The sequence below is a fragment of the Hipposideros armiger genome, unplaced genomic scaffold (genome assembly GCF_001890085.2).
Source record: "Hipposideros armiger isolate ML-2016 unplaced genomic scaffold, ASM189008v1 scaffold_198, whole genome shotgun sequence".
NCBI classification, from domain to species: Eukaryota; Metazoa; Chordata; class Mammalia; order Chiroptera; family Hipposideridae; genus Hipposideros; species Hipposideros armiger.
The window spans coordinates 1,535,531-1,552,107 of NW_017731548.1; the positions used below are offsets into that span (position 1 = coordinate 1,535,531).

A 16,577-nucleotide genomic window follows, 5' to 3' on the forward strand; every position below is an offset into this window, starting at 1 on the left:
CATTTAGCCCCAGAACGAACACACTCTCCTCACTGATTACAGATGCTTGCCTTTTATCTCCACGGAAGTGGGAGCATTTGTCAAACCGCCGTGGCAGCCAGCTCTCTAACATAAACAATCATTACAGACGAAGGAACATCCTCGCTCCCAATTGTTGTGTTTACAAGTGCTTGTGGCTGTTTTCACTACTCTGAGCAGAACACTTGGGAGTCCTGCTTGCTTTTTGTAAAGCTGCTCACATCAGGGAATAGGCTGGATAAAGCACCTCTTCGGGGTGCTCAGAATTGTCATGTCCCTTTTAACAGGCTTTTTGGTGATGGTAGAGAAATGGTGGGGGTCCATTTGCTTCTCTCCTTCATCTTCCTGCCTCTTAACAGAGAGCTGCTTCCCAGCTGTTGTTAGGGGAGCAGCATCCTGCTTGGCCGATTTTTCCGGGAGACTTTGCTCCTGTCACCCAGAGCCTGGGGGGATACCCTCCCTGGAATGAGCTGCCTGAGCCATTCCACTCCCTGGTGGCCCTGCTGTACGCCACTGGAAAACATTTACATCTCGTTACATGTTCCCCTCTTGAAAATGCATCCTTCTCCAAAGGGGCAGTGGTCACACACATTTCTTCTGCCTTTCTCAAGTGAAGCTGTCACTGTGGCAGGTGCTATGGCCAGCCACATGTGGAGAAGAATTCCATCTTCTGCATGCAGAACAAGGCAGCCGCCAGAACGGGGTAACCCAATTAAATAAAACAAATATCAAAACAAGACATAAGCTGAAAGAAGGTGTGCTAGGACAAAAGGGTGGTTGGGTTCCCAGGCATGACATGACTCAAATGTGCATATTGGACTCAAGCACCGTCCTGCAACAGTGAGTAATGAGGCAGAGCCGTGCAACCCCGCACAGTCTTTGCAAGGCTATTAAATGCTGTCATGCTCAGTTGTTAAAAGGAATGGGGTCAGTTAAATGCATCTTGCTCAGAGCAGGCTTGGAAAAAGGTTCCTGTGGAAGCCAGAGAGGACTCCATGGAGGGCCTCAGCCAGCTTTCAAAGGTACCCAGCAAGCTGCAAGTGCTTAGTGGAGGCCTTGCTCTGTCCATTGAGAAACCCCTCCCTGCTGAGTGTTACCACCCTGCAGGAAGGAAGGCAGAAGCCTCTGTTCTCAAAAGGCAAAATCCAAGAGAAGGAAATGCTCCCTTGGCAGGATGGGCATGGAATCAGCCTTGTTTCTGATTCAGTTAAGTGAAGAGGGTTTGGATTGCTAGTGTTTTTTAAAATCCTCTACACAGTGGTTATGGATTTTAATGAATAAACCATTTTGTGGGGGGGGGGGAAATAAGGGGATCGCCTACCCTACCTCATCCCCCATATTAAGACAGTCCTGTAACAGAAAGTTGAACACACAGAAAAGGCATAGATTGAAGCTTCAAAACCACCCAAACTGTGATTATAGAGAAAAGTATTGGGAAACTATGAGGTTTGGTTTTGCAGCTGTACCTTGATGCTACAAAGTAAGTTATTAGGCCAAGGGGCTCAAAAGATGGACAATACCTTGTGTTATAGATCTACAAATGGTCACTGGGAAAAACACAGGAATAGTGAGACATTTGTTACTTGACCAAGTCAAACAGGTTGCTCATGGTTTGAGATTTTATTTTGTTTTATTTTATTTTCAGAGCCCCCTTAAGAAAGGATTGCAACAATATATATTTGCCTTTCTAAAATTTAACGTACTTGTTATTAGAAATGAGAAATTGCCACAGCATTCCAAGACTTACTGATTAGGTGTAAATTGAAGTGAGATTTTCCTGGGATTCTTGATGAGTCAGTATTAAGCCAAAATTTTGTGGTATCATATTTATTTTAACATTGCTTCAGAATCTCTTTCCCTTTTTTGATAAAAAAAAAATCTACACTGCTTTCTACATATTCATTCCTGCCATACTTTGAGTCCAAATGGTCCCCAGTAATGTTCACTGACCAATATGATATAGATTTTATGAGATGTGTGTAAGAAAGAATCCATCATAAAGAACTTAATCCTAAGTATTGACACACTTATTCTATTAAGAAAGAACGTAAATGTCAATACACTGAAGTTAAACAATTGTCAAATATATGTCCAACACATGACACTTAGAGAAATGAAAAAGATTTTTCAAATTGAGATGAAACGAGCTTGATTAAAGATTGGAGGCGCAATGCATGGTGAGTTTGCGGCTTTGCTGTCAGGAAGCCTGGCTTTGGATTCTGCTTCCCACACTGGGAACTGGGGCAAGTTACATTGCCCCAGAAATTTCCAGTTTCCCCGACTGTAGAAATGAAAAGAGTATTATCAGCCTTCCAAAGTTGTGTTGAGAATTAAAGGAGCTGCCTGTGCAAAAGTGCCTTCACAGACCCCAGCCCAAAGGGGGAACTCAGAAAAAAGATGGCTTCACAGGATTTCCTTCACTTCCAAGAAAAAAATTATCCACTCTACACTAGACGCAGATTTTCCTGAGAAAAATGATCTCTCTTCAGATCAAAGCATTTGTTATTAAAGTAGAACCATGACCTTTTTTGATGCTCTGATTGGGGTAAACTGCTGAGTAACTTATATGTTATATTAATCATGAACATTTGTGGCATTAAATTTTACTTAAAGCAGGCTGCAGCCAAAACTCCTGATGAAGTATAAGTTTAAAATGTTACCTATAAGGCAGGGATTGGCAAACTCCAGCCAATGGGCCAGATCTAGCTCACTGCCTATTTTTGTAAATAAAGTTTTATTGGAACACAGCTACACCTCTTCATTGATAAATCCCCCATGGCTGCGTTTGCCCTACAGCAGCAGAGTTGAGGAGTTGTATCAAAGAACCACATGGCCAGGACAGGCTAACACATGAACTATTTGGCCTTTCCAGAAAAAGTTTTTCATCTCCAGTTCTAGGGGGAAAATGTTTCTAAATTAAAAGCCACCACCTGGTAGGCTTGTTAAAAACTAATCTCCACCAACTCGTGGAATGCCTGGCACATAATAACAAATATTTGTTAAATTAGTTAGCACATGATTGAACTTTCCAATGAAGAGATAGCTAATATAAAGGAAATTTGATTTTGAGGGTAAATGTGTTTCTGAAGAGTTTGTGGTAAATTAAAAGTTTGGATGACAAAATCACATATGAGATGCTCTAGAATAGTATCCATTTATAGCAACCTAAAAGTAAGTTTTTTGGCAGTTAAAAATGGTTTTTGTAATGAAAGAAGTTACCCCCTAACTCACCTGCTTAGTAACTTCTAAATTTTCATAGATTTATCTTAAGGTAAACTACACCCGTGTTTGTTCTTTACTAGGATGATGAAGGAAAAACAACATGGCAGCTCGGGTTAGCTTCCACTATGGGAAAATCGGGGGCTGTAGGGAAGAGGAAGCACATGAACTTTGTCCTCTAGAAGCCTGAGCTCAGCAAGTGGCTATGATTTGAACCCTCTGATGGGAGGCCATCAGAAGCTTATTGCTGAGCTCCGCCAATTTGGGATTTGATAAAGAACCAGATCAGCAGCGGCAGCCTATGTATAAGAAGTGGTGGAAAAGCATGGGGCCAGCTTTGCCCATGGACATGAGGAATCACATTTAAGAGAGTCGTACCTAGACAGTAGCTCAGAAGGCTACTAGGTTTCCTTACAGAGGCCTCCTTTTGCCATTTTAATGGTCATCGTCACTTTAGGTAAATACCATGTCTTGTATCCAGATACTTCCAGTTCCTGGCGAGACTCCAAAAGGATATTAAAGCAAAACAAAACAGATCATAATAAGCATGACGGTAAGCCAAATAAAATGAGGAGGGTGGATATTTCAATCGATTTGTCAGTTTAATTTTACTAGCAAGCCAAACATTCCCGAAGTGGCAAGCCAGTTGTAACTGAGCCCCTGCAGAGTGAGGGCGAGCGAAGGAAAGGGCTCCCGAGATTAATGCTGCAGCCACTGCACCCCTTCCGTCTCCTGGGGAGTATGAATAATGGATGGGCTAAAAGGCAACATGCACGATATTGTTCTTTTATTAATGAAATGAAGACTGTTTGTGATGGCTAGCAATAAATTAAGAAAAGCAAAAAGGGAAAGCAGTCAACGTTTGCCTCTGAAAAATGCAGTTACTTAAATCCAATAATTACCACCATGACAGAAAACATTGCCTTGCAACTTAAATGGGGTGCATCTCTTGCCAGCCCTGCACGTATTACAGAAGTCTTTTTGATCCATAGACTGTAAGGCCTATTGTTTGCTAAGAAAAAAACATACCCCATTACAGGATTGACAGTGATATTAAGCATATTCATAGTATTTCATAGGTGAAAGTTTCCCCAGGGAACTATACCCTACCTTCAGTCTGTGGACTGGGAAATTGGGGCTCAATGTGGTTAGGAAACATGTCCAAGGTCACATAATTAGCTGAGTTAGGACAAAAAGCTGTTTCTCTTGACTGCCCCCTATTGCTGCTTCCAAGGGGATTAAGTGAAAGCTATCAGACAGGACAAGCATTACAGAGATGTGGGTGACACAGACGGGCAAAAACAAAGCTGGTGTCCAGTTCACATTCTCAACACATTCCTGCCCTTCCTCCTCCGTGCTATTTTTTTCCCTTTACCACTACACAGATATGCCAGATGGCTATGTCCTATGTATTTATGCTGATTTCCAAATTCAATGTCCGAAATGAGGACTTAAAATATCTGAGTACTACGTGTAGCCTAGTGTCATTTCATTAACAAAAGAGGACATGGAGCAAGTTCATTAGGTGTATCTATGGGTGGAATAAATTTCCTTGGTATTAGGCAAGCACTGTTTTGGTGCCTGCCTGGTCTCGTGGCAGGTTTCAAAACACGACAGGCATTAATTTCTCTAAGACTTCCAACTACTGTATGTGCAGCCACCTGAGTGACCAGGGTTAGGACATTATTTTACCATCCCTCAGTTTTCACACTTGATCTGGAAGCCTTTAAGGACACTGTGATAACTAAAGGCTTATAGTGTGTGGTAGGGATAGTGTTTCTTTTGTGTGGGACAGGTTTGTATTAGTTTCTCTGTATCATTTTATTTGGTCCACTATTTATTCTATTGACCAGGATCTCCCAGTCCACTTCTTTGTAGCTATAGCCCAATACACAGGATAGTAGTCATTAAAGGGTATATATTGTAAGTAATTAGATTAGCACATGATATTTCTTACTACTGGTCAACTCCAGAATCTCAAGAGATTTCTGGCTCACCGCTAACCTGTGATAATTAGCACCAACATATGATAGTGCTGGTTTCAGCTTCTCTTACAAACTCTTAATGAAGTGATAACTTTCTGAGGGAACACTTGGGAATACTATTGCAAGTCCATTCATGTTCCAACAAAGCTACAAACCATGAGCCAAATAACTAATACAGTAATTTGCTCATTAGGAAGTCTTAAGTTTTAAGGGCATATCATGGCGATACCTGAGGACAATATTACCTTACAAAGACAGGCATTAGGGAGGAGAGACCCTATTTGCTTGGCATACCTGGGAATTTTTTGTGATTGATAAAGAGGAAAGCAGCTTTACAGAAATGTTTGAAAGGGTCCAGAATTTACATTTATGATGCAGCATATCAGAGAAAAACCTATGTTTCGAATGCTGTTATTGAGGAAAATTACCAGTTGGAATATATAGCAATACCTTTTTAAAATTATGTAATAGCATATTGTTCTATTTCTTGCGGAATTCATCTGTCCTGAACTACATATGAGGGCTACAGAATTCAACTATAAAATTGAACTGCACATAATTTTATAGCCACAATTAAAATTCTAAAGATATCATATATTGCGATGCTTACTGTGATAAAAAAAATCAGACTGCCATAAGTGGTTGTTGAATAGACAAATATATGAGTATAAGAGAATATTAACTCTATCTGATATAATCATTTGGTCATATCTGAAACATAAATCATATTCTTAAATATTGACTTATAATACTTTTAACTTCTTACTTTTTTGTATTAAAGATTTACTTTGAGTTTTGTTTTTTTGTTTTTGTTTTTTTTTGTGGTTATTCAGAAACTACATAATCATCCAAAATAATTTAATTCTGTATTAAGAAGTATTTAATATATTCCTAATATGTGTGCCACAGTCTACTGGACATTCTGGATAATGAAAACAGTGTCAGAGCCAACCGTAGAGGAGCTGGCATGGTATTTGGGGAATATGCACAAAAAAGATAATAGGAGGCCTGTGTGCAGTAAGTGCCAAAAGTTTGATCAACACAGTACTTGCCTGAGGAATTTAGACAGAAAACTTGTGATTCAGGAGGTGAAATTTGATCCAATCTTGGGAAATAGATAAATTTGAGTAGGCAGGCCAGAGGAGAGGTAGTCAGATTGGTGAATACCTTGAGCCAAGTTGGGGAGATGAGAGGGCATTCACAGATATATCGGTTAGGACTGGGTCGATTGCAAGCAAAGAAAACCCAATCCAAACAGGCTTAAGCAAAAAGGAAATCTGTCGTTTTATATAATCTGAAAGGTCCAAAGGTTGGGTCTGGCTTCAATGACGGATCCACTCAGCACTCAGGCGGGGCTTGGTTTCTTTGAATTACTACCCTCTGCCTCCCTGTGTTGGCTTTAGTCTGGAGCTTCATGTGGTACCAGGATGTGGGAAACAACTCCAGGCCTACCATCCTCCCTCAACTGGGATTCATGATAAATGTGAAGTCCCAGCAAAGTCTCCTTGTGTCCTGTTAACTGGATTGGATTGGGTGCCCATCCTGAACCAGTCGTGGGGATTGGGGAACGCAGTAAGCTCGGGCTTGCTCCTGGGTCACCAGCCCACCCTGTTCCCTCTCAGAGATGGGGGTAGGGCCACCTTCACTGGAACCACAGAGTATCGGAGTGCAGGATATCCAAAGGGAAACTGAGGCACAGTTACCCCTAAGCAGAGTAACTGGGTGCTGCGCAAGAAAATCAAATGTCAGCTAACAGGGGCCAATGAGTCTGCTGATGTTATGGGATCATTTTGAATAATAACAGGAACTAGACACTGGGAATTTTTATGATAAGCACGTTGTGAATGTTAGGACAAGGAATTAGACTTTATGAGGAGTTGTAAATAAATCGGACCTGAGGATAATTGACCTGTCAGCTGTGTGTGGGATGGACTGGGGGCTGGGTGCTCAGGGGGAAAATCACATGACCTCTGTTGTATTTTCCTATATTTCAAAAGTCACAGCCTTTGTAGAGTATCTGTTGTGTGCTGCGAACCATGGAGAACACTGAGAGGGTAGCCAAGCCTTGATCTTGCCCTTCACAGTGACTACAATGTGGCAGGGAAGACAGCGAATTAGAGTTAGTTATGGCGTAGGCAGGATGCACAGCGATAGCCGCGCCAGGTTTCATGGGAATCCAGAGAAGGAAGTTGTTCAAATGAACATAGTCTACAGAGCTGGAAGCAAAGTGAGCAGGAGGCTGGAGAGGAGAGGCCTGTGGACAGTGCAGCCTCTGGGACATCTCTGAGAGCAAGTCAGTTGAGAGCCCTAAATATTCATTGTGTAGCCTCTGAGAGTATTGGTGGGACCTGCGTGGGTAGGAAACAGCCTCTCTGTCATCATGCCCAGGTCTCCCTAGGAGTTTATGGGTCCAGAGTGGAATTATACACACAGTGAACCCAGGCTTGCTGTCCCTGAGGGGGGTTCTCAGGTCATCAGCATGGAAAAGCCCTGGTCTGATGGCCTTTGAGGCTGCCTGGGGTTGGTGTCTTCACAGCTCACTCCAGTTGGGAACAGAGAAGGAGAGAGTGCCTGGAGTGCAGTGACTCTATCTGATTTTGTTTGAAAAGACTTCAGAGTCAGTGGGAAGAAATTGCTCAGGCCTCTGCATGAGGACAGTTCTGCTCCTAGCCAGCGATGCAACAGGGGGAGGTCTCTCCACATGCCTGGGCCTCAGGTCCCTAACCTGGAAAGGCAAAGCATTAGACAAAGAATGCTTTATAAATTCCCGTTCAATTCTAAGAGTCTATAAATTCACCAGAAATAACCATCACACCCTTATTCCATGACACGTGATCATGACATGATATGTTTCTAGACATAACTGCTAGGAAGTTACTGGTGAGTCGGTACAACTGAAAGCACAGGAGCCAGTCAGAAAGCTGTGAACCGGGGAAACTGGTAGGAGTGGAGAGAACTGGCCACCTAATAGGGACCGGGCAAGGGTCCTGTAGGCAGAGGGACAAGTAAGGAAGAGGATAGGATTGCCCTTAAAAGGATCTGGGGACATGGAAGTGAAACTGAGGGGGATGGGACCATCCAAGCATGGTCTCAACACCGAGTGTCACCAGCCTTTGCATAAACTGGACTATTTGTGGAGAAATGGCCTATTTCAGTGGCTTCAGCCAAGTGCGTGACTGGGTGTAATTGAGTACATTATGGGGAGATGAAGTAAATAGGGAAAAGGTGCCAATGAGAGGAGGGAGGGAAGAAGGGAGAGTTCTCTGAGATAAGTTCTAATGTGAGCTTTATCTTGCATTGTTTTCCTCTGACCTGCAGTTACTTCATTTTAAAACACTATCTTACAGAAAAGTGTAAAGAAAAAAAAAACTTTCCATGTCTGGGAGCCTTAGCCATGTAGAAAACATTTGCTCATCAATTTTTACCTACAGCACCTCTGGGAGGAAGAGAAGGGGTGATGCCTGCTCCATATTTAATTGAGAACTGAGAGAATGGTTCGCACAGCCTGCGACGGACAGAATAGGACTCAAAGTTCCTGACCGCAGCTCCACGTGCTTTTCCCCACACCAGAAAGCTGCAGCTCACTAGTCGGTATTCAGCCCGATGCCAAGGAGTTTTTCCCTCTCAAGAAAGTAGAAATAGAAAATTTCTTTTACGAGCAAAACAAAAGTTTATGTTACTCTTGGATTAACTACAGAATGGTTTTGATGTAAGTCAGACTAAATAGATGTCTGTTTTTTACAAACATTCAGCTCCGTACAAAGAGAACAGTTTCAGTTGGCTTTGAAAGCAAAACGCCATGTGTTGTAACTTTACGGTGTTTTAAATAAAGTTAGGAATTTGGGTTTATGATGCTGAAAATATCATAAAATTCGTGGGTATAAGACCAAGAAATATATATATATATATATATATATTTAAATTTTTAACAAGTAGAAGAATCAAACATAGACATTTCAACAAACCAGTTACTGAATCATTGTATTAACAATCTAGTACAACAAGAAGTGAATTATTAAAGTTTATCTTCCTCATTGAATCCGTAACACTGTTATTCAGTTTGTGGGCAGTTTTTAAAGCAAGGCAGCTCAGCCTAACGAAGCCATTTACTGTACTGGTTCTATACACTGCCTCTCTTTCCCTCTTTATTACTTCATTTTGGAACTTTGATTGCCCTACTTTAGATCTAAGATTGCTCTAATGCTGTAGTGCAATCGTATGAGGGATGTAGTTTTCACTTTGTTCTCAGGACCAGGCCGGCTATAAATTTATCTCCATTCTTTGAAGAAGCTAATAGTAAATTTTCAAGAGGAAAAATGGTGGTATAGATCCCTGTAGAAGAAAAGTAATCTCTTAAAAGCAGAATAACCTCCAGGCTACATCCTTTTAAAGAGGGACTTTCAAACAAGGACGCCTTCAACTTTTATATGTGTTCTATATTTTTCTTCAGGCTTTGTACCTGCTCTTCTACTCTCTGTGTAAGATTTCCCTGTAATGACCCTGTTCCTCCCCACACCCATTAAATCTGTAATGAGGTCATGCCGTTCCCAATTCTGATGTCATAATAACTTCCAGAGCTATGGCTGGATTGCACATTCTGAGATCATCTGAGGTTCCCTAGGAAAATGAGGCATAGAGACCAGGAGTTGGAATGCCTACAAAACTGAATCTCCATTTCATCAATTACCATATACTATGGTGAAAATGAGCTTTGTAAAAAAAAGTAAAATCCATGGGAAGGTTTCCATTCTGTTTAACTGCATTCAAAGCAGTTTTCAATTTCAGGCATTGGTTTCATTAAAATTAAAATAATTCTTCCCAGAGATTCAGCCACACTCCCTCATCAACAGATAATAAGATAATTTAGAATGAGGAGATGCAAAATAACAGGATGAGCTTGTGGCTGTGTTTCCATGTCTGACAACTTCATCACCTTTCATCTTTATTAGACAGCTTCCTTGAGCTGAATGTTGATGAATGAGGCTTGCCTGGCGTCCTCACACGTCAGACACACAGGCCTGGGGTGCTCACTTACCAGGGCTTCTCCCTATAGCCTGGGAGCTGCCGAGGGTAACAGATGTGGAGCTGGGGCAAGTCTGGGTAGGGCTGGGGAGAGCTTGAATCCAGGACATCATCCATCCTGCCTGTGCCCGTGATGTCATGACCAGGTGCTCTTAGGAGCTACATCTTGGGGAGCAGAGACCTCCCCAAGAGTGATGACTGTTGTCCACAAAAGTGAGCCTTCATGGACAGGCTAATTTGGCCAGCATAGTTTTGTGAACTCTGAAAGCCTCAGAAAGAGTTTCTTCGGCCATTTCCTTCGGCCTAATTGTCCTCTTTCTCATTTTATGCCCCTGCTAGACCACCGCTCTTGATAAGGAGAGGCAGGTTTTCCGACGAAGACGCAACCAGGATGTGAGGAGCCGGTACAAGGCGCAGCCAGCTCCGCCGGAACTCAACTCGGAATCCGAAGACTACTCCCCGAGCTCTTCCGAGACTGTTCGCTCCCCAAACTCGCCCTTTTAATAAGACCCTTTTACTCGAAGTCCTAGCTTAACCCTTTGAGACTCTGAGATTTTTTTCCAAATTTATGTAAAACAGTTTCATCTGATCTATCTAGCACTCAAATGCTTGAATGGCAGAACAGAAAGTGTGTCTTCTAGTATCTTTGTAGCGATTTCCCTTTGCTGAATGAGATGATGTCATGTTGTTTGTGAAGATAGCAATTTGCTGCTAATAGGGTCCTCAAAGGGTTAAGGCTACTTTGCAACTTTTTTAGACTTAAAAGCAATGAATGTTTTCATCAGTCAAGCTAGGATCTGCAGTATGTAATATAGCACATGTTAACCCTCTGAGTGCATTGGGTTTTATGGAGAACCCTTGGGGAATTTTTCAGACCTTTGGATATATATACACACGTGTTTCTTGATTTTGCTGCAGATCAAGGGGTGTTCTTAGATGCTGAGATGTCCTGACAAGAAGGGCATCTAGAATGATATCTTGCTTGTCCTTTATGATGGGTTTAGAACATGGCAGGTGTATAGCTTATGCAGCAACAGCCCTCTTTCTTCTTCACGATCCTTTTAAGAAAGGGACTTTTGTCATTAGTGGTATGACTGTCAGCTGCCGTGAGTCCTGCATCCCAAGTGGAGGGAATTGGGTCTGTGGCAAACAGCCTGACCCGCGAAAGAGATGGTGCCCCTGCCCCCGCATTGTCTCCGTATGAAGATGTGCTGACGACGCCCCAGAAATGCTGCTTCCACATCAGCTGCTGCTAGTGCCAGTGCAGACCATCAGGCAGTCACATACCTTGTCTTGTGCTTGGTGAGGCAGGGTCTGCATGCTCAGTATGAGACATCTACAGGGAAAAAAAAAAAACTGGTGAAAAAGAGCAATAAATCGCCAGGTGCTCTATGGGGCTGGAATTTCAAACAAAGAGGAAACCTGATCCTGTTCTTTTTCTCACCTGCTTTTTCATGCACTGCAGTCTTCAGTGTGAAATCCATATAGAGTATCAAATCCATACGTAGAAGCACTGGGGCACAGCCGACTAGAGGCAAGCGCTTTGCAAGGTGTCCAGGGAGAAAGCACAGGGAGAAAACAATCTAGAATGTTCCAAAAATGGGTATTCAAGAAATAAACCACTGGTAAAATAATTCCATGTGCACCTTTAGGGTACCTACAAATAGCCTCCCAGGAAAAACAGGACAGGAGGCCTAGAAGACACCCCTGAGGATAAAACTTATGTTTCCTAACATGAGCTTTTTATGCCACCGTCTTTAGCTATCCAGAGGGACATGTTGTTTTTCTCTCTGTGGGTCAATTCCTGCGTGAGACCTGTATTTTCACTCCTGTTACCAAATTTTTCTCCTTAGTCCTGTGTCTCCATTGAGTTTCTTCTGGAATGTGTCCTATTTCAGAATGGGGGCTTCTTGTACATGGCTACAATGCTTAGAGAAGAGGCTAGTTATAGTGGCTTGGAGGCTAGGGCCCAGCTCAAATGTCCTCCTAAGGTTTGCCCAGCTCTGTAATCCAGGAGACAACAGTGAAGTCTCATAAAATTTGCATCTGAAGAGCTGAACAATCCTTATCATCTCTGGTTTGAATCTACTTCACTATCTGAAGGTCTTTGACCTTGCTACAGTCAGTTCTTTATTTTCAAGTACACATTTTTTACTCTCCAACTCATAAACTATGGGCTATATTAATATAGATTTTAAAATCATAACATGCCATGACTTTTGCAATATAGTCCCTCTCTAATTTTTTGCTCTTCCACATTTAGATTTATTGCTTTGGTCTGTGTTGTCCTGACATATAAGCAGTAGACTACTTATTGAGAGTTTTCCCCTTTTTAGAGAGTCCTGAAATGATACACAACATCAGACAGTAGCACAAATTAGTTGGGGTTTTGGGGGGTGGGGGAGAATAGGGGGCAGAACACCAGGAAGGGTGTTGGTGTGTAGGCAGATTTCACATTAGTGAAGTACCCTGATCAGAACTGGTCAGAAATTACTGCTTTCTCTAGAACTATGAAGCAAAGCACTATTCTAAGTAACACTAAGGAGTAGCCATATAGCTTGGCCTCAACTCTAAATATGTAACTATGAAGAATCCTACGGGCAGAGACTTCGCTGCGGGAGATTGTCACTTTCCTTTCTTTCTCTGAACAACTGCTTTTCCCGTGAGCATTATATGTACTGCCACAGCATCTAGTGTACAGGACTTACAGTGCATGGCTCAGGCCTTTTTCCATCCACATCTTGGGAGACCGTGGACCATGTGAAGCTGTGAAGGGCAGCTGGGAAGAGTGCAGGGCCCATTCAGCATGGAGACTGCAGAGCATCGCTGTAGAATTTGAGTGATCTATGCTGAATAAACAGTGGAATGTGACCTGTCAAGTAGAAATATTGAGTAATCAGATGGAATGCAATCTTTTCAGCATCAAGCTATCAAGATCCTGCATGTCAGAGATGTACTCAGAGGGTTAACAGACAAGCACAAGGCATGCTGATGATGTTGGTGTTTCCAGACTGCTTTGCTTTTAGCCAGTGCTTTCTAATTTCTTTTCATGACATTCTTGGGATAGTTCAAGTTTGAAATAATTAAGTGGTGGTGTTCTTTAAGGAATTTCTATAACCAAATTGATCTTATTTTTGTTTTTCACTTTGTCATTGAATAAATATGTACCATTATGGCAGTGTATCTCTGTAATTATCAATCATTGCCACACATGTTTCCATATTGCTTTTCTAAGTATTTAATATAGCTCTTATGGTGGTGGCTCGGTATGGGGACTGTCTTTCCTTTATTGATACATGACTGACCATGTGGTATTTTCAAGGGAATTCTAAGATTCAACTTTTCAGTTCAGTAGTAGACTAGTTAAGAAAGAACTCCTTCATTACCTGCATTGTGTAAATCATCTCTGTAGATGATAACTGTTCATACTGATGAACACTTTGTTTTTTCGACATTGTAGCAGAAATCATTTTATTCATCATAATTAATGAATATGTGATTTGCTCCAAATCATTAGAAGGAAAAGTAAGATTTCAGTCATTGAAAAATGTTTTTACTGTAGCCCTCATCTAACTTATACATGGTGCATATTAAAATAAGCAGAGAAAAAAAATGCAAATAAACTACTGAAAATGTTTGGTGTTTTGTATTCAGTGAGACTTCTGTGCAACCTGCTCAGCACCCCCCTGGGTTGTGGTTAACAGGCCCGTCAGATATTGTTGAAAGAAAGCAATATATACATGAGTGAAGGCTAAAATTGCAATCCTTTACCCTTTGAGGCATATTTCAGTTGGAAATAAAGGAGGAAAGAAAAATTGGCTTAGCTTAGAGGGTCACGGAGCTACCGTATGACCAAGGCTCATGCGCATTAAATCACGGTTGTTTGCAGGCCGAGGGCACCCATTAGACAACTCTATTGCCAGCACTGTAGTGCAGTTTTGCTTGAGGGAGAGCTTTCTTAATATTATTGTGTTACCTGCTAGCCCTTCTCAGGGTGAGGATCTGTCAGAATTTCCGTGATAAACTTCTGTTTTCAAAGGTTTTTAATTTGACCATAAAAGGGGGCCCCAGGCTGGTTTGCTCTATAGGGCCTGTACCAAAGAGTGAAGGTTCACTTCCTTCTCTGCCCAACTGTTCCGAGGAAAGAACAACAGAAAAATCTGATACGTCTTCTCCTTCGTTGTAATTTCAGAATTTTGGAAAGCACTGAGAACCAAGATGCTTGTTTTAATGTAATTACTCTTTTGGATGTGGGTTTAAAAAAATAACTAATCACCTGAAATCTATTGTAGATAACATATATTTTCTATAGTTTGTAAATCATTAATTTTTTAATCTGCTACATGATTTTTTTCTTTTTTGTCCAAAGATTTTTTTTTAAGCAATTAGAAGTTGGTCAGTTCAAAGGTTAGCCTTTCCTGTGTGTTGTCTGCCATTTACATTAAGAATTTGAGAAAAAAAACTCTCAGACCCTTACTTTGCATGCAGTGATACAGGGTCAGATATATGCTTTTTTTGGAGATACGGATTTCTTTATTTAATCATCAAGTTTCATGAAGGCATTTTAGTTTGTTGGGGAAGATAGTGCTTAAAGGCACTTGAAAAATTAACATTTTTGTCAATTCAGATATGAGCTGAAGAGTGTCAATAACACACTTTCAACTTTTTTTGTTTAAAGGTAAACAAATCAACAAAACTTGAGGATACACTAAACACTTGATCCCAGCAAATATGCTTTTAAAATTGGCTCAATGGTGCTTATAAATGAAACAGTAAAAAATGGAGTCCCAAGGACTGTCAGAGGAATCTTTAATTTGCATGTATTTACATACTTGAGGTGGAGGTGCTTTTAAACCAGTCTTTTATTTTTTAATTATCTCAAACATGTATCCATCCATTGAGTAACATTAAGGGTCTTAAACTGGTGGGAAACAGGAAATTCAATGTAGAGGTTTTGAATGCCTCTGGTTGGGGTGGGGTTCCCCCTTTTTTTCTCTTTGATTTTGTTGTTGGTGGTGGGCTTCAACACTGAAGCTTGGGTGGTGATCAGTTTTCAGTGAGGGAGCTTCCAACTGGCAGGTGTTTCGATCATGAGGTTGGCAACATCTTGCCCTTGGAGACAAGTGACAGATCTCGTTTCATCCTTTTTCCCTAAAGGAAGCACAATCTCTACAATTAAACCATACCTGTAAATTTCTTCAACATTATCAGTCGGTCAACAGAAATGAGACCCTTAATGCTGCTTTAATGTAAAATTGTATATTCTTGTCTGTGATATACTTTATTAATTTAAAGTACATAATACTTCTACAAGCCTTCATGTCAGTACTAAGAGAAAGTAGGACTTTAAAAGTGATGATAAAGATGCTGTAATGTCAATTCATTCCAGTCCAATCGAATGTGGTAAGAAAAAGACCTTGAAGAGTTCTCTAGGGACAATTTCTCACTTGTCATCGACATTAATCTTTGATGTATTCTCAGAAAAAATATAAAGAAATTGAAACTGGTCCAAGGTTAGAGTCATATCTTGAAAAACTTTAAAAAAAATTTTATTAGGAAATTAATAATAGCCTCTTTTATTCTGGCTGAAAGAAAATTATTAAAGGATTAGTTGAGTGTGAAATTAAATAGTATTTTGCTCATGCATACTAAAAAGGTAGACTAGGAACTTGATGCATTTAAACAAGTTTCTGAAAGGTTTCAATTTGCTGCAAGAAAAAAAGTTCAATGTTTCCTTTGAAAATACTGAATTTATCAGTTGCTGCATGGATCAGATGGCATAGGTTAATCTTTGATTTTCAGAATCTTAATGAAATAACTTTCAAACGATTTGTATCCATGATTAAAGCTGGAATGAGATCCAATTTTTCCCTAATCTCTCAGTTTAAGCTAATAAATGTAGGTTAATGTGAAATGAAATCATCTGTGATATATTATGTTCATTTATCAACTGAGCTTTTTTGATGTTGCCTGTTTTTATGTAAAACATGTTCTTAAAGTTAATAAAATAATAGTACTTGGTGTATGAACTACTACGTAATACCCTAGCTGCAGTGTCCACTCCTCAGTTCATTTTGCCCTAATGGAATAAAATTTCATTTTAGTTCAATTCATAACTGACACATTCAGTCCACGAAGGAATAACCCAGCTGTGTTCTTCGGTAGAATTCTCTCTGTGCAAGGCTTTAAAAATTAGTCATGCGATCAGAGTGTAGCTTTCCCACATGTCCTCCATAGCAGAGTGTATATTTCATGAGCATAATTCAAAAACAACTATTCCAAAAATGTCCCTTTTCATATATTACCTTCCTGCCTGGGCCAGTGACTTGGATA

The 16,577-nt window shown here is 40.8% G+C and overlaps 1 protein-coding gene and 1 pseudogene across 6 annotated transcripts in view; one reads left to right on the forward strand and one right to left on the reverse strand.

The window, feature by feature from the left end:
• DCLK1 (doublecortin like kinase 1) overlaps window positions 1-16,291 on the forward strand; it is a 329,829-nt gene extending 313,538 nt beyond the window's left edge. For 3 of the 6 annotated variants that reach the window (XM_019653178.1, XM_019653176.1, XM_019653175.1), the window contains one exon: window positions 10,584-16,291. In XM_019653178.1, coding sequence (XP_019508723.1) covers window positions 10,584-10,641 — 58 coding nt within the window. In that variant the 3' untranslated portion in view covers window positions 10,642-16,291. The remainder of the gene's footprint in view (window positions 1-10,583) is intronic. The other 3 variants (XM_019653180.1, XM_019653179.1, XM_019653177.1) reach the window with 2 other exon arrangements.
• Window positions 11,487-16,577, reverse strand: part of LOC109388454 (40S ribosomal protein SA-like) — a 37,739-nt pseudogene continuing 32,648 nt past the window's right edge.